This window comes from Panicum hallii, chromosome 5 (genome assembly GCF_002211085.1).
Source record: "Panicum hallii strain FIL2 chromosome 5, PHallii_v3.1, whole genome shotgun sequence".
Lineage (NCBI taxonomy): Eukaryota > Viridiplantae > Streptophyta > Magnoliopsida > Poales > Poaceae > Panicum > Panicum hallii.
In genome coordinates this window covers 14,067,864-14,085,971 of record NC_038046.1, presented here as the reverse complement: position 1 = coordinate 14,085,971, position 18,108 = coordinate 14,067,864, and the positions used below count along the sequence as shown (strand labels likewise).

The window sequence follows — 18,108 nt, the reverse complement described above, 5'->3', positions numbered from 1 at the left end:
AAGTACCACCCTACTCCCCACCGAACACTTCACTAGCCTCTCAACACGGAATCAGGGCAAGCATGCAACAAATCAACAGATGTAATAGCAATATATATGTAATAGTTAGTCATTGAAGAAAATCAAAACTTCATAATTTTTCATTGACAAATCTGCTAACTACGTATTTCGATGTACATTTTTTATGCTATAACTTTGTAATAGTAACACTTTTTTAGGGCCGTAATAGTAACATTATGCTGTGGCCTCTGTGCTTTTTGTGGTAGTTGATGTGTCGGCTGGTTGCCACGACAAACATGTCCAGCACCTGTTTGAGGCGCGAGGCGCGGGATCTTAGACTCCTCTGCATGCCCCTACCAAAGTTTCAGAGGTCCTGGTGCGAAATATAAAATGGAAATCTTATATGTAGAAAATATAAATAATCAGAATATATTTAGATGATTTCACCATGTAATAGTATCATGTAAAAGGAGTAAAAAGCAAGTGTTCCTTAACCTATCTTTTTAACTTCTATGAAAAAGCAACATTCGTCTAGTATTCTACAAAAGAAACTCTTCAACTATGTCTTCATATTTAATGTTCTCAAAATATTACTTTCTAGTGCAATTGTCACCAGTCCATTGAGCCTTGCTTCATAGTACCACGCATGTAGGTCTTTAGCAACTTCAATTTGGAAAAGCTTCGCTCTGCGGATGCAACTATTACAGAAATAGTTAATAAAATTTTGTATGCAATCTGGGTATTAGGAAAACAGCCCATCCGTTTCACAAACTTTAGAATATCAACACTATAAGAAATCATTTAACAAGAAGGTAAAATGACCATGTTTGCCCTTATTTATTACCCATATTAGTATTAATTGATTGTTGCATGCGCATGCACTTTCTATTTAAGATGACCTTTTTTGGAAAAATTTTGAATCCTATAATAACGTGTTTTTTTGGACGGAGGGAGTATACTGTAAGCCTTTACTGTCACATTTCGACCCATTGCAAGACATGCATTTCTTATTCTCTGATCAGTCTTGTCCAAGTCTTAGGTAATAGCTTGTATATTAATCTTGTCAACACTGCACTGAGTTCTTTTTCATATGACAATCAAAATTGAATTGTTCTGTCAATAGACTAAACTTCATCTTTGAGTAGCATGCATGAAAGGTTGTGTGTTTGTTACGGCTACTTGAACGACCAACCACCCATTTTCCACACTTTTGTATATTCTTCAGTTTTCTATTTTTGAGTTTCTTGTGGTAGCTTGCTATCAATAGTTCAATACAGAGCATACTCTGTAATGCTTTATCTTTTTTTTTTGTTGTGTACAAGGCTTAATAATTTATCTGTAACTCCAGTTTGTTATGCAGACATGTCCTGAATTTTGTCTGCTAACCTACACCTCCATTTGACATGCACACATGCAGATGCTTACCACTTTTTATATGGTTTTGTTCATGTGCTGAGGGGTTGTGGCGTCAGCCCCCAGCTGGAAGTGGTTCTGTTGGCACTAATAGTTTTTTAGTTCTCCTGTCAGTTCCAAAACAGTGTCTAGTTAGCTCTTGTCTTCTATGCTAACTTTTTTGGTTCTCTTTTCACAGCAGCTAGAGTACTTATATATTGGTGTTGATGCATATTCTATTTTGATTCATGCAGTTTATTGATAACAACTGACAAGATCCATGGGAGGGCATGTCGACACTGTTGTTTCCGCTGCTGGATTGGCTTATCTACCATGGTGCATTGCTTTTAATGTAAGATCAAAATATGTATGTAATATACTATTTTGATGTGCCTTTGAATGTAAACATGAGATAGTATCTGATTTGACGTTGTAATTATGGTAATGGGCTGTTTTCTGGGCTGAAATGACTATTATGCTAAATGGGTTGAAAGACTTACTAAATTTGGTGGACTGAAATTTTTCTTGGCTGTGTGTATAGTGGGTTTGCTCAAATATAGTGGGCTGAAAAATATGGCCCAACTTAGTGGCCTACTTCTAAAATAGGCCCATTAACTTCTAAAATCGGCATGTTAATAAATAGGCCGTGAATGTAATACAGCAGACAAGTCAGCAGCTATGTCATTGTCCACATCATTGGGTGCCTGCTAGTGGCGGAGCCAGCAACAAATTTATGGTGTGGCGAGTGCATGACACAAACTAAAACGCAAGACACAAATCAAAAGCACCATAGAGATTATAGATGTTACCTCTTATATGATGCATTAAAATTACTTGCGAGCAGTACAATCCACATAAACATATCAATAAACGATGAACCTGCAAATTTAAGATATAGTTAGTGATCAAAACTAATTTAACATGTATAGAAAAAAGTCATAACAAAACTAGAATATGCATACCAATTAAGATCTAAGAAATTGCATTTTCCTGTCTTTCTTTTTTTGAAATGCCTTTTTAATTTGTTGAAGATCAAGACCTTTGAATATTTCTCTTTCGATGTAACACAGCATCAAATCATTTAACCACCCATCGGTCATCTTGTTGCGCAATTCAGTTTTAATAATCTTCATAGCTCAGAATGTCCTTTCAACTGTTGCTGTCGCCACCGGTAATATCAATGCCAACTCAATGAGATGATAAACCAATGGAAAAACAATGTGTCTCTCAAGTCTAACCATTATTTTTGAAAGGCTTGCAAGATCATAACAAACTTTGAATTCTTCAAGTCTCCGCACATGAATGATGAAAGTTTGAAGTTGATCTTTTATGGTCTTGCGGTCATCAAAAGAGAAGTCATTATAATAGATATCCGCAATACGAGCAAATTTCTCAACATCAAACTTAGAGAATGAATCTCTAGGGTCAAGACAAGAAAATCCAACAAGCAATTCTGAGGACCGCTCATTAAAGCGGTGATCAAACTCCGTGGTAAGAGCATCAATTGCAGCATAGAAGATATCAACATGAAAATAATGATCTTGAGTGATATTGTTTCTCCCACCTTTTCTTGATCGACCAAATCGTGGTACTTGATCACTCATATTTGGTATTGGGATACATTTTGCAAGGCAGAAGGCTTTTGTTTCTTCAAACAATGGTTCCCAACCTTCACTTCTCAAATTATTCAAACATGTCGTCACATCAATAATCAAAGACATAGCTTGAACAATATTTTGATCCTTCCTTTGCAAGATGAGTGAGAGCTCATTTGTAATACGAAGGATTTGCAACATCATCTTCATAATAAATACAAAACTGAAAGACTCCATTATTTGTACCAATCCTCCTGCCCTAGATGGATTGCGCTCATCTTGATTCACAATTTCTAACACTTCTATTACTGAATACCACATTGACTCAATACGAAGTAAAGTCTTATAATGAGATCCCCATCTTGTATCTCCAGGTCTTGCCAATGATGTTTCTTGTTGTTTACCTCTCCCAGATGATATTTCTCCACTCTCTAATTTAGACAAGAGATTCAATCGATGTCTATCAAGCAATAAATCCTTCCTTTTACATGAAGTGCAAGTGCCGCTCACAATTAGTGTCACATACTCAAAGAAATCTTCAATAGATGAGGCGCATTTTGAGACAGCAACAACTACCAATTGCAATTGATGAGCAAAACAATGGATATAGAAAGCAAAAGGGTTCTCATCTCTAATCAATTTCTGAAGACCATTAAATTCTCCTCTCATATTGGAAGCACCATCATACCCTTGCCCTCGTATATTTGCAACAACTAAACCATGATCATTTAACACTTCAAGTAATGCTTTCTTCAATGATTCCGATGTTGTATCCTTGACATGCTTGATACCTAAAAATCTTTCTATGACTTCCCCTTTTTTGTTCACAAATCTAACAACTATGGCCATTTGCTCTTTGATAGATATATCACGTGATTCATCAATAAGAATAGAGAATAGACAACCCCCATTTCTTCCTTTATTGCCTTTGTGATTGCTTGTGCACAAGAGTTTGCAAGATCTTTTTGAATCATGCCGGAAGTCATTTTTGCATTTTTTGGACACAACTCATCAAAAGCACGTTTCACTTCCTCATTCCTTTCCTTGTACCAATCAAGCATTTCCAAAAAGTTGCCCTTATTCAATGAAGTAGAAGTTTCATCATGCCCCCGAAACGGCTCACCTTGCAATGCAAGATAAGCAACAATACTCAAGGAAGCTTCCACTTGGGTTTCATATTTGACCAATGCATCTTTCGTATGAGTTGACACCTTATTTCTTACACTTGATCTTTGGTTATCAAAATCATGATATGATGTTGCTGCAAAGTTATGAATGCTACTAGGCCCACCAACATGTTTTGGAAGTGCTAAATAACTATTCTTCCATTGCTAGAATCCGAATTTTGTAAAAGCATCATGACCAAATTTCTCTTCTATTCGATCATGTCTAAAAAGATAGCAATAGAAGCAATAAACTTTATTCTTCTCCACACTATATTCCAACCAATTGTATTGCTTAAACCGTTTCTTTTGAAAACTCCTACTATCATTCGAGGTAGGAAACTTATGATCCATTGGTTGAAAAGGATCTTTAGCTATAAAAGCCCTTCTAACTTCATCTCTAATATTAGGGGCAAAACAATCAATTGAAATACGAAGTCCTGGATCCGATATGATATAGTCCGGGTTGAACTCGGTTATACCTTCTTGAAGCTCTGCTTGAGCAACTTCATCTTCTACACCAGTTGTTGCTTGAGCAAATTCATCTTCTACACCGGTTGTTACAAGCGCAAAATGATCTTGCCCATCTTCAACCTCTTGTTGAGTAATTCCACTACCACGAGTACTTGGTTGTCTACTTGAACCACCAGAACCAATGCCAAAATAGCTTTTTAAACCTGTAAAAATAAAATCAATTATCAGTCAATGTAAAAGTGAAATGAATCAATCAATTTTTGCGAATCACAAGAATACCTTTTTGAGATATCTTTCCTTTTCCCTTTCCATTACCAGCCATCTCTTACTGGAGTGCTTGGTGGCCAATTCTTCTATAGTTCTGTTAAAGCAGATCTGCAGATATATCAAGTTATCAACACTCAACAACATTTTAAGTTCTTGAAGGCTTGAAGCTTTGCAAAATTGCAACTCCAACAGCCCTGTTATTCCCAAATCCTAAAGACCCAATTACCCAAACGAGCAGGGGTGGGGGCGCGGGGGGAGCAGGGCTGCAGCCTGCAGGAGTGCAGCTGTGCAGGCGTGCAGCTGTGCAGGGGCTGGGGGCTGGGGCGGCGCGCGGGCCGCGGGCCGGGGGGGAGCAGGGGCAGCACGCAGGGGGCAGCGGCGGCGGCGCGGAGGCCGGAGGGGGTGGGGCCGTGGGGGGACCGGAGGAGAGAGGGGGCGGCGGCGGCGGCGCAGGGGGGGAGCAGGGCGGGGGCGAGCGGGCGGCGGCACGGCGCGGGGGAGCAGGGTAGGGGCACGGCGCGGGGAGCAGGGCGGCGGCGCGGCGCGGGGAGCAGGCGGCGGCGCGGTGCGGGGAGCAGGGCGGCGGCGCTCGGGCCTCGGGCGGAGCAGGGCAGCGTCGCGGGGGGGGGGGAGCAGGGCAGGGGCGCGGCGCGCGGCGGCGCTCGGGCCTCGGGGGGAGCAGGGCAGGGGCGGGCGGACGGCGGCGCTCGGTGGGGGGTGGGGGCAGGGCGGCGGCGCGGGGGGGGGGGAGCAGGGCGGCGGCGCGGGGGGGAGCAGGGCAGGGGCCGAGGGGCAGGCGGGCGGCGGCGCGGGGGGAGCAGAGCCGGAGCAGCGGGCGGCGGGAGCAGGTGCAGGGGCGAGCGGGCGGCCTAAAAAATTTTGGTACCGATTCGCGTAGGTATGGCAATTGCCATACCTTGCCACATTAGATCCTCCGCCACTGGTGCCTGCCACGCCAATGGTCATATCATCAGCCACGTCATCATCACTATCCACATCACTAGCCATGTCATCCGCCACCGTCGATGTCCATCTCGCTTATGTGGCAACCATCTATGATGTTTATTTTCATCATTGATATTGGGCTTGGGCTGGATTGTGCGGGCCAAAGTGCGTTTTACGACGGTTAAGAAACATCATAGATTGTGCTGGTCTGTAACGATTACGAAGAAATATCGATCGATTTAATCTATGAAGCTCAACACATGACGTTATCTGAAATCGTCACGGACACTGCTTTATAATGGTTTTTCAACAATCTGCGACGAATTTGTTCCGTCACAGATTAAATGGCTTCCTGTAGTGCAAGAGGCCCCATGTCTTCTTTAGGAATGAATTATTGGAGAAACTTTAACTCCACATATAACTCTTTGCCATCAATATCAGAATGATCACCACTCGTAAGTGCAGCCTTAAGATGAGCACAAGAAGTCAACAAACTCTTGTCATCTAAGGAACATAATTTCTATGAAGTAAACAAAAAATCAAAAGTCTTTTCATACCCTTGGTATTGTTCGAAACTGTCTGTAAGTGAGGCAATAGCTTAATCAACAACAGGTAGAAAATATTTGACTCTAATTGACTCCTCTGCCAATTGTGAAGCAATGGATGCATCGTCAGGGGTCTCGTCAAATTGTCGTTTCCTTGTGATTTTAAGTTTGGTTCGGAACATTGGTTCATGTGCAATTTCATGAATTACGAATAAAATAAAACTAAATTAGAAACAGCCCAAAACCCTATGATCGGATGATGTGATCGGTAGGAAAAATTGACAACATAAATAATGGATTCATATTGATGTTTACTCTTTACTGCTAGGTGCTAGCCCACGTACCTGCCTACACTAGTGCACTATACTAGCGCCCGGCCTCCGGCGTCCCTAGCTTCTTCTCCCTGCCAGGCCTGCTCCGGTGCTTCCTGCGATATTGCAGCAGCCGGCGGCGGCGGCGTGGCGCCTCAGCAAGTTGGCGTGCTCCGAGGCGGCATAAGATTTTGAGTTTTGATGAATCGTCTACCCAGGCGGCAGCGGCAGGCGTCGATTTGACTTCAAGAGAATAGAGAAACACAAGTGCAAAGCCAGATGGACGTAACAGATCGATTAGAAAATCAATAGACCATTTGAGCCTGTACTAGACCTAGTATTTTTGGGGGCCTGGTGCGGTCGGCCTAGTTGCACTGGGCCATATACAGGCCTGCTCCTCTGCATGAAGCCCTATAAGGGTGTAGAATACATACTGCACCACGGGACACAACATGTCATCCACCAAGGGGTGCAGGAGGCCATTGTAAGGGCGCGCGATGAGGCCGATGAGGAAATATGCGACGATGAGGATAGGGAAATATGCGGTGATGAGGATGATGTAGGGACTCAAAGAGTCTCCCTGGCGGAGCCTATGGCGGCTCTGGATCCTAGGCTAAGCATGACAAAGGTCTTGCCGTGGCAAGGAGTAAGCTCACCATCGCCGAACTCTATGGCCACCGACACTGCATCCAAGGACCCCAATCGATCGAGTCAAAGGTCTTATGGAGGTCCAGCTTCTGAACGATCGTGGGAGCTTTCTTTTAACATTTTTGAGAGACACAGAAGTAGTATCAAAAGTTTGGATATGGGGTCGGAAGTTACGACATCTGTTGAACCTATCGCAAGCTTCTGCTTCCTCCTGATTTAGAATCCTCACTTTGAAATTTCTATCAGAAGTTCCGACCTAGTGTCGAATGTTCTAATACTTGGAGAGCTGATTGAGTTATGTATAGTAGTCGTTGGATTCCGACATCTGGTTGGAAGTTCCAACAGTTATATTAACGGCACATTAATGACTAATTTGGGGGTTTATGCATTTATACCCCATCTCCCCTCATTCATTTGTGGATGACCTGACTAGAGGCAAACACCCTTTTTGCATTGAATGCCCTCTCCCTCTCACTTCTAGAGCTAATCTTGGCCGGTGAGATTTTAGCCAGGGTTTGAGCGAGAGATTTGATTTGGGTGTGAGATCTAAGCTTTGAGTGTGAGAGCATCTTCTTCCATCTCTTAAGTACATAGCATCTCTGGCTATCGATTCAGTAAACTCTTGGAGCCATGCTGCAGATGACTAGGTGTCACCGTTGAGCACCCAACTCATGTGGGTAGCCTCGGCAAGTTGCACTTTCCATCCTCGATAAGGATCTTATAGTAAGTAATCTTAGCTTGATCTTGGCGGTCGCTAAGGAGAAAAAAGGGTTGAGTGCAACCCAGCTCATCATGAGCCCCTCAATTGAGATGTAGCTTTCTATGTGGGAAGTGAACTGTTGACAGCTCTTAAGTATCAAATCTAGACTGCCAACTTCTGCATAAACACATAAAAGATGAACATGAACAGTAGTGTTAAGAGTTATTACTAACAAATTCCACAAATATTGGTAAATATTTGTATGCAGGTCCATTAAGAGAGAAAACACACCTCAAAGAGTAAGGAAACACACTCTCAAACCAATCAGGAGCAAGCACACAGATTGGAGGGCCCACATCAGGAGTTAAACCGCCTAAACTTACCACCAATCACTATGTACCCACTTGGGGACCCATCTGGCAATGTCACGGATGAAAGGTGGTGTGATGGGAGCCAACCCGAGGTCAGCTGAACCCCCCACCCACCCCCACCCCCACCCAGTTCGGCCGAACTACTCTGGTGGCCTCTCAAGCCCATCTTCCACATGTCGACTCCAGGCTCCTCGTGACATCCCAAAGGCAATTATAACCGCTTCGCCGTGAAGTTACCGCGTTAGATAGTGCTAGGTGGCACAAGGAGAGGAGTTGGAGGAGAATATTCCCTTGAGATGCTTGGAGCATCTCCACTCTCCCAAGGCACCTCCACTCTCCCAAGCGCCTATAAATAGTATGGGCCATTTGAGGATACACCACCACTTGGAGAAACACTAATCATTGCAAAGGCGGAGCACTGCCTAACTAGTGCTTAGAATAGGGAGAGAGTAAGGGGTAGTTTGGGAGGAGTGTCGAGGTATTGGCACTCTCCTCCCAGCTTGTACCTCTATGGATGTTGGTTTCCAATGGAGTTAAGTGGGTTAATATTCGTGATTCCTTATTATAGTGTTATACTTGGTTCTTTTCATATGCATGAGTAGTCTATGATCCTTGCTATGTTTATATGCTTGGCTTATATGCTCGTATGCTAGTTATACCCTTGCTATCATAGTATAGGCTTGTATGCTCTTGTGTATACCTTGAGACTTTGATACAGTATACACTAGTAGTACTTATATCTAAGTGAGATCATATCTCTCGTTCGTCGCTCTATATTTATATAGAGTGTTGTATGTCTGCTACCGGAGCTCAAACGTAGTTAGACTGAAGTAGTAATCAGTAATCGGATCACAGCTGCGGGGAAGCCGACACACGGTGTTGGACCCCTCGAGTGCCATCGAGAAGAGGCGGGGCGCGGGGGATAGGGGCGCCGCCGCCGAAGGTCCCCGCCTCCCTCACGGCAGCCGGCGAGGTCCGCACCACCGCTGGAGACCTCCACCCTCCGTGCTGCTGCCGACGGGCATGGACAGGGAATGGCGGAGAGGAGGCGGGAAATGGCCGAAATTGGCGCGCGGCCTAGACAGGGGACGACAGAGAGGAGGCGGGAACTGACCGGAATTGGCGCGCAGGTGGAGAGGGCCGCCATCACGGGGCGCGTGCACGACTAGAGACCGGAGAGGTGCTCGGGAGCGGGCGGAGCGGAGCTGGGGCGCCTACACGAGCAGAGGGAAGTCGGGGCACCTGCGCGGGCGAAGCAGAGCCGGGGTGCAGGGTGGCGGGGTGGAGAGGAGCGCGGGCAGCGGAGAAGAGGTGGGGCGCGGTCGGGGTGCGCTGCCGCCGCCACATCAACCCTTTGCGCGGGCCCTGTGTGCCGCAGAGAAGACAAGCTAGGCGAGGAGGAATCCGATGAAAAGAAACAAAGGGTACAACCTGCGCTGGCAGGTGGGTAATTTTGAGAAAAAAAATTAACTTCAGAGCTGGTGAAAGTAGGGGAAGATGGGCCGTGAGAATTGAACTAGCTTTCAGCTACTTTTGAGTACGACTTTAGATGGAAGCTAATCCGGTTGTCTTTTAGCTTTTTGAGAAACCACGTCAGGTTGAAAAGCTCAAGCCTACGTCATTAAATTAAAGAAGTATTTCTTTTGTTTCGTTGAATTTTAAAATATTCAGTATCATGTTATTTCTTTAATTGTTACCCTATATACTCTTAGTTTATGGTCCATATTTTGAACTATAAATATGATGTTTTTAATGCATTTAGTATTAATGAGATGTTCCATAGTACATTTTGATTATTCCCATAGTTTAGATTGAATAATTAGTCGACATCCTAAGACAAAATAATTTGCACCGCTAAATATGCTTGAAACAAATAATCAAATAGTAAAAACAATGGAAGGCCCATAAAATCTAATCAAACAAGTCTGACTCAAAAGAAGCTAACTAGCTAGCGCCGGAGTCCAAAACCTGCTTCACCAGCCGCCGCCAGCGTCTTCTGCTAGCAGCGTTGGACGGTTGGACCAGCCCGCTGGGCTGGCAACTACAGCTTATTTGGGCCGTCCTGGGCCTGCGATGCTAGACTGAAGCAGGACATCAATTTGTCCGTAACATCTCAAACATGAGACCACGGGCTTTGCCCTGTTATATTGAGCATCGCCGATTGATTCTGTCTAAAGGCTTTTTTTATATAAAAAAAAAGTCGGGCACTTCGGCAAGCTAGCAAAAATCATGCAGTCGTGCGCACACAACGCTAGCTGCTAGTACCTTTTGAAGACATTAATAATATAGCCACTCGGGTACTGTACATTTGCACGGGAGTCAAACAGTCTCGTCACTTTGAAGCACATTATTACAAGCGGGTCTGCCCATGTCCTTCCACTGGCAGTATATGTCCCTGGCGATGTTGAGGGCGTCCGACGACGCGCCGAGCAGCCCGCGCTGCGAGAACCCGACGGTGTAGAGCCCGTTCTTCCCTCTCCAGCCGTTGGGGAAGGGAACCTTGGGCATGCCCTGGCTCGTGAACACCTCGCCTCCGTCCTGCAAACGAGGCTCGCTCATGAGCAATAGCCAATAGCAGGTCGCAATACAGAGTGAAAGAGAAGGTAAATGCAACAGGCTATTAAGCTGTTGAATTCTCGTTGCACGTGTGCATACGAATCGAAGTGTTCAGCCCCGTCGCGCTTAGCATCCGTAGCATGATCCTTTTTGTCGTCTCACCAGCTACATACGCATAGGCTAGGGAAATGGATCGTTCACCTTGAGCTATCGACAAGTATCCAAACTCTCGAGTCCGTACGCATCGCATACCCGGCCGTCGTCCTCACCCTCGCCGTCCTTGGATCATATCAGCGCCCGCCAAGCAGCTAGCTAGCCAGCGTTGGGCGGGGGGTCCGGCCCTGCTCCTGTGCCCGCGCCTGCCCATACCCCGGGGTGACTCACTGACTCGATCACTTGGGCGCGGGTGGCACTTCGGGAGAAAGGAACGCGCGGGGCAGGAGCTGCGCCTGCGCGCCCGGCATACACGAGAAGGGCAACGGGGGCAGGATGGCCGAACAGGGGTGACGCCATGATGCGCGCTGCGGCAGCATGCAGGCCCCGGCCCCAGAGATCAACAAACAAGCGAGTCCTTTTCATCTTTTGCAGTACTAGGAAGGAAGGAGGAGAGGAGGGAGGCATGGGATTTACCTTCAGCCAGGAGGGCACGTTGCTCCTGTACCCCGTGGCCAGTATTATTGCGTCGAACTGCTCCTCCTTGCCGTCCGCGAACCTGACCCCGCGCTGGGTCACCTCCTTCACTGCTCCCACTACCTGGCGATCATGTTTCGCGTCATCAGCAACCCTGAAGCTCAGGCTCAGCAGTGTGGGCGGGTAGGTTTGCAGGACGAAAGGTTAAACACACAGAGCCTGCCCGCTTCTCGCTCGCTCGCTCGCTTCTCAGGGGGAGGGAAACCAACCAGAGATAGATGAGGCGAGCCGAGCCATAATCCGCCCACTGGCCCACGGCAGGCCGGCCGGCCCGGGGCCCAAATTCCCACGGTTTGACCGGTCGTGCGTGACTGATTTCTCCTTTGGTGAAAGTGAAAGCACGGCTGCCGCTAACCTTAATTTTGCCGGTTTTGATGTGGCCTAGCGTCCCGACGTCCAGCACCGGGGTCCTGCCGGTGAGGTTCTTCAGCTCCATGGGCCCCGTCTTGGGCCGCCTCAGGCCGAGCTTGCCCGTGTCGCCCAGCGCCAGCCGCGCCGCCGCCAGGAGGATCCGGTCCACGGCCGGGACGGAGAACAGCCTCAGCAGCGCCATGGCGATGCCGAACGTCGAGAGGCCAAACATCTCCCTGGGGAGCACATGGACCTGAACGGAAGAAGAACAAGAATGTTGTGGTGGGTGCTGAGAATGAATGACTTGGGAGTGGACAGGACAGAGACGTCCCCCAGCACCGTACAAGTAAGTAGAGTAGGTCTAATTATGCTTAGCGTGGCGGCCAAATATGACCATGCACATTGAAGCATGTCCCAGAAAAGATCGCAGCAAAAACAAAGTGCGGCGCGCACAAAGACAATCATCCAAGGGGGAAGGGAAAGTGCTCAAGCAGGATGGCAGCAGCACTTGTTGTACTTTCGCTGCCCAAAGCAAGCTAAGACAACGAGAGTAGAAACCGACGACGGCTAAAGGCTGCTGGGGATCGTTATTAGTTCGTTACCGTGTTGCGCACCACCAGGGAGGGCTTGGCGCCATGCCGGCACAAATCCAGGCTGACCTCCATGCCGGAGTTGCCGCACCCCACCACCAGCACCTTCCTCCCCGAGAACGCCTCCCCGGACTTGTAGTCGCACGTGTGCACGACGGGGCCCTCGAACAGCCCCGCGCCGGGGAACTCCGGCCTGCGCGGCACCGCGTTCTCCCCCGTGGCCACCACGAGCCACCGAGCCAGGAGCAGCTCATCCCCGCCCGCCAGGCGCACCGCCCACGCGCCGGCGGCCGCGTCGAAGGCGGCCTCCGCGACGCGCGCGCCGAACCGCGGCGCGACGCCCGCCGCCGCGGCGTAGCCCTCCATGTACGCCACGAACTGGTCCTTGGACGGGTACTCCGGGTAGCCCTCCGGGAACGGCAGCAGCGGCAGCTCGCAGAAGCGCTTGGGGAGGTGGAGCGTCAGGCGGTCGTAGGTGCGGTGGCGCCACGTGGACGCCAGCGAGTCGGCCATCTCCAGCACCGTGGCCGGGACGCCGCGCGCCGCGAGGCACGCGGCCGCTGCCAGCCCCGACGGGCCCGCGCCGACGATGATGGCGCCGGGGACCCACGCCGCGCGGCGTCGTCCTTGCGACGCCTCGCCGTCCATCGCCTTCTTCGAGCCTGCAGCTGGCCGGGCGCCGGTCGGATGGGTGCGCGTGTGCCTCCGGGCCTGCGGTTCTCCTTTTTACCGTGTGGAGTGCTTGAGGTTTTACTGTGGGAGGGGTTTTAAAGGGGTTTTATAGGGCCGGGGTCTGGCCGTCTGGGTAGAGCACGTACTACGCTTCATCGCCCGGCCCGGCTAGCTGCAGACTTGTAGGGCTAGCTCTTGCAGCCGGCGAGCTGAGCTCGTAGCTAGTAGTGGCACTAGATAGTAACAGAAGTAGGACTAGTATGTTTTCCAATATTCCTACTTGTACATGGTGGTGGAATGGAGCCGTGTGACGCGAGTTCATGGGGTTTTCCGTTTGGAAAACGAAATGTGAGTGTGTGCTCCTATGCTCGTGCCTCGTGGTGAGGCATGGTCCTCCACGCTAGCTAGTCATTGCTGTGTAGGTGGGTGGGTGTTACTAGGTCCTTCGTCGTCTGCGGTTGCAAATTTGGAGTAGCACTTGTCACTCTCGTACGCGCGCATGCCAAGGTCATTGTTAGTGGTTTTCCACTCGGTTTTGGCCTGCGCGATTCAAACGCAGGAGTGGTTTGCGTGGTGTGGGAGAGTGGAAGCATCCTATACCCCTAGCAGCCAGTATTTCAAGAGTTGGTGAGTGGATAAATGGTCCAAAGATGGATGATGTATTCTTGTTGTTGTTTAAACACAACGATGGAGTATGATTCGTTTTCACAAAAGGTACTTGAAGCAAAGAATAGAACAGATGGCAGGAACTAGGAAGCAACAGCATGGAGTTATCGAGGCCAAGAGTGACGTTGGGGATGCATGCATAGGTCAACATATCAAAGCTCTGATCATCAGTTGCTATTTTGTACATGTGAAGCGTAGATTTGTGTTCCTTCTGACTCGCACATGTGTTCGCATTTTGGTTTGTTATATCCTTTCAGAGGTACGTCACGTGCACACTGCGATGCGTCTGAGGTGATATCGTTAATCGTAAGATCTGCCGGATAGTATTTCTGATGTGTTCACAGGGATAGTATAAGCGTGCGTACGTGCGTTTGTGTGAGCGTACAAGTTAGATGTTGTAATCATACAATTTTTGCAATGGTATGTCAAAAGATGTTTACTAGAAATTAGAATTCATTCTAAAGACCTTATCAATGTTTAAAAGTAACTATTTCGTAACTCCAAAATCAATTATTTTTGTTAACCATCAAAGCCAGATTTGCTCCATCCCTATCCAACTAATATCGTGATCCCATCCCACTCGCACCGAGCCAACTGCGCCACCATCTCCACCCCTCCCCACAAGTCTCTCCCTACTGCTGCTTGATGCCAGCCTCCCCAATTGTCATTGTCATCCTTGCACCATCATCGTCCTATGTCTCTGGCGGGTGTACAAAGTGTCACCTTTTTAAGCTTCCTTTTATGAACCATATATGGAACTGCTAAATGTTTGTTGTTGTTAGAGCGGAGCTAGGACACTGACCAGAGGTGTAGCCGCTGCTTACCTTAGAATTGACTGATAAAGCTTTAACAAAATAAACAACAAGGCTTCTAAATAGATTTTTTTTATCTGTCCCCGGAGTAATTATTCTCTGCGAAACCTTTGGAATTTTCGCTATTCGAAACAAAATCAAAGGCTCCATCGATCAAGTCAATTGTGCGGCGTTGTAGACGAGAAATCAGGACAGGGCTCCTCTGCAGTAGTGCATGGTGACTGGTGTGTCGGGCCAGGGCCACACATCAGTGACTCAACTGCACTCTGAAGTACTGCTGAGGATGCTCTTCCAGAAATCGGGTGGTCAGAGGGGAGTAAATGGAACGGGCAGCCAGCGGTGCATGCAGAGAGGAGCGAATGGTGTGTCCAAGTTCCAGGATGGACGGTGAGCCTTGAGCTTACCTGTTGCGAGGTTCTAGGCATGCAGCACGCAGCTAGCAGCACTGAGCCGGGCATCAATGGCTACGCTAGCTGGGTTGGTCGAGCAGTGAGAGCAATCCGCGAATACGTTGATTGACGGGTACAAGTCAACTCGGAGTCTGATGACGGAGTTCAAAATGACGGGCTGACCGGCTGAGCTCGAGCTCGAGCCAGGCAGCATCAATTTGCTTTGCATGCGTCCGGGTGGCTGGCCGGCCGGTCACCTACAAGCTAGTAAGCTACAGTCTGGGCTTTGATGGGAACATTTATTGCCAAGCCTGGTGACAATGTTGCTACTCTGATCCGGACGAGGATTCGCTGCATGCATGGCCTGCACAGTGCTGCACGCCATGCCTTGCAGGCGCAGAGCACAGGCCATCCGATCAAGATTTGAAGAATCTGATCAGTTGTCAGGCACTGTGCGTGCCAACGACGACATCTGTGATCAGGAGTAATTTTTCTAGCTAGAGCGGTCGCCGAGCATGCCGCGGAATGCGGCATGCATGGCAGCACAGAGAGATCGACAAGCCGCTTGCGCGAGCATGCAGCGCACGAAGCTAGAGCTCGATCGTCGGCAATGGCCCCCACGGCTAGGGCTAGAGAAGCGCACGCTGGAATGGAAGGTAAGGTAGCCAGGGGCCGGGTGGCTCCGATCCCTTAGCTTTCCCCTAGCTCTCGCGCTGTGTGCGCCACGCCTTGGCGGCAAGTTCCCCGGGTCGCGGGCATGCCGCATGCGGCCGGCGCCAGTGCGTTCGTGGGCGTGGCCCCGCGTCGTTTGTTCGGCTCGACTCAATCATTGATGATGATGATTCTCTGCTGCCCGGCCCACTGCGCCGTGGGCCCCGGCCGTCGTCCTAATCACGCCCAGCAAGTGGGCTACTGGTCGTCGTGGTCCTCCGGGATCGGTCACGCTCGCCCCTCGGCGCCATATACAACGCTCTGTAGCTTCGGCCCTCGGCGTAGGAGTACACGTACGTACGTGTACGAGCCTGCCTACAAGGGTACGTACATTAGTACGTAGACCGGTCCACCTCGCGTCAGACGATAACACCGGGCCCGCCACCTTGTAAGTGGTTTAGTACGCTCATGATTGCCGTTCAATTCGTAGTAGGTTTGTCGATCTTGAGCTTGAGGTGCTGTGTACTAGAGCTCCAAGGAGCCTACAGTTGGCAGGCAGGGATTTTGTGTGCCAGCGGCTTTTTTAACGGACGCAACAACTACACAGCAAGGACCCTCCAGATAGCAATAACTTGAGACAGATCACCTCGCAAAACTAGGTTCAACCCACTTCAGTCGTCGTGAAGTGTCTCGTTCCCATTCCTATGAAGAATCCGACTACCATTCATAATCTTCTTCTTCTAGTCCCCATGTCACAACATTCCACTACTTCTTTCTTTCATTGCTTTGCACTCCGTACATCCACACCGCTTCGAGTTTCCGATTTCACCTATATTGGTATGGTAGAACTTGGGGTCACTACTCTACCGGCCACCACCATGTCTGATAGTGCCAGCCACCTCGCGCGTATGTGCTGCCACACCCAGTCTCACCACACCCTTCCAATATAATCCCCCCACCCCGACCCCAACCAAGGTCAAGAGGATAGGGAAGAAAATATGAAGACTAAACAAGCTTTTTTGTCTGTCGATTCAATACATGTATGATGTCTGACTCAACAAAGGAAAAGCAAAAAAATACCGCCCGAGAGTTGCACTCGGGGGACAACTTTCCTAAATTGTTTGTGCCGGGCTGCCGGCCAAGCACCATGCTGTGGCGGCCTCCTTTTTAATCTTAGCCATCATGCTTCTTTGTGGAGTGCATTTGGATTTGCTGAAGAATTCTAGCATTTTGTCCCTTTCTAATCTCCCAAGTAGATCTTTTTTTCCAACCGAACCCAATTTGACGCCTCCGGAAAGCATCCTCCCGTCCAATTTCTCACCTCCATCGAAATATGTTTGGTGTACCGGCATTGCACAAGCAAATGAATGTCTGACTCATTTGATTTGCTATTTATATGATACCAAAACATAATAAAAATTAAGTATTTTTTAGTATGAACTAGTGGCATCGATTTTGCATTACAAAAATGATCTTTTTTTTGGAGAATTTATCGAGGCAAATTAGAAAATTCCTACAGGAAAGTGCCTAAAACATTTTTTTTGGTAGTTGTAGGGAAACTTAGCTCGCACACTCCGTTGCCCATGAAAAGGTTATCACTGATCAGAAGGCAAAGGGCGGACGATGGAGTCAACATACATGAAGCAGTGCGAGCATCAACATCGAGATGGCCTAGCCACTACATTTTTCCGAACCTAAACTTTCTCCTTTGAGCAGTGCTCGAGTTCGAGTGACGCAGCTCCCGATGAGTTAAAGGGCCATAGGCGAAGGCTCTTGAATTCCTAGGCTGGCACGTAGGCTCTGGAGCGCGGTAGCTAGCTAGCCTGATCTATCCTCGAATGGCGCCAATTGCCGCAAATGGAAGAAAGACGACCCAACCAACAACGGCACCACCGCCTCAGCATTATCCAATGGCCTCTCGCCATGCATACAAAGCGAAGGCGGACGGGGACGAAGGAAGCGATGCACACAACTTTTGAGGCTCGCCTACAGCTAGCTAGACGTTAGTCTGGACCAGGCATGCGGTACAGCAGTAGTTGGTTGGGAGATGCATGCGCTGCGTGGATTACTTGGGCGCGGTAGCTGCGGACTGTTTGTCACGGTGGGTGAAGACATCAGCTAGCGATGCCAGCAGTGGTACTAGTACATGAGAATGGGATCGAGGTGAACGTACAAGCTGAAGAACCATCGGTCTCGCTAGCGCTTGAAGCTGGCCGATGTAGATCATGTGGTGTGCGTGGTCAGGGGACTGAGCATGCATGCAGGCGGCTGCGCACAAGGTTCGATTCTTCCTGGGGATCGATCGAGTGGTGCCGAGCAA

General features: G+C 48.5%; 1 protein-coding gene across 2 annotated transcripts; it reads right to left on the bottom strand.

Annotated features, from left to right (window-relative positions):
• Positions 1-10,726: 10,726 nt before the first annotated feature.
• LOC112894877 (probable indole-3-pyruvate monooxygenase YUCCA4) lies at positions 10,727-13,463 on the bottom strand. 2 transcript variants are annotated; one of them, XM_025962708.1, is made up of 4 exons: positions 12,611-13,463; positions 12,013-12,261; positions 11,598-11,720; positions 10,727-10,949 (listed from the first exon to the last, which is right to left on the bottom strand). In XM_025962708.1, the coding sequence occupies exons 1-4, from the start codon at positions 13,244-13,246 to the stop codon at positions 10,731-10,733; spliced, it is 1,227 nt and encodes a 408-aa protein (XP_025818493.1). In that variant the 5' UTR covers positions 13,247-13,463; the 3' UTR covers positions 10,727-10,730. The 2 variants fall into 2 exon arrangements, with proteins under 2 accessions (XP_025818493.1, XP_025818495.1); XM_025962710.1 differs by lacking the exon at positions 11,598-11,720.
• Between the last annotated feature and the right edge of the window lie 4,645 nt (positions 13,464-18,108).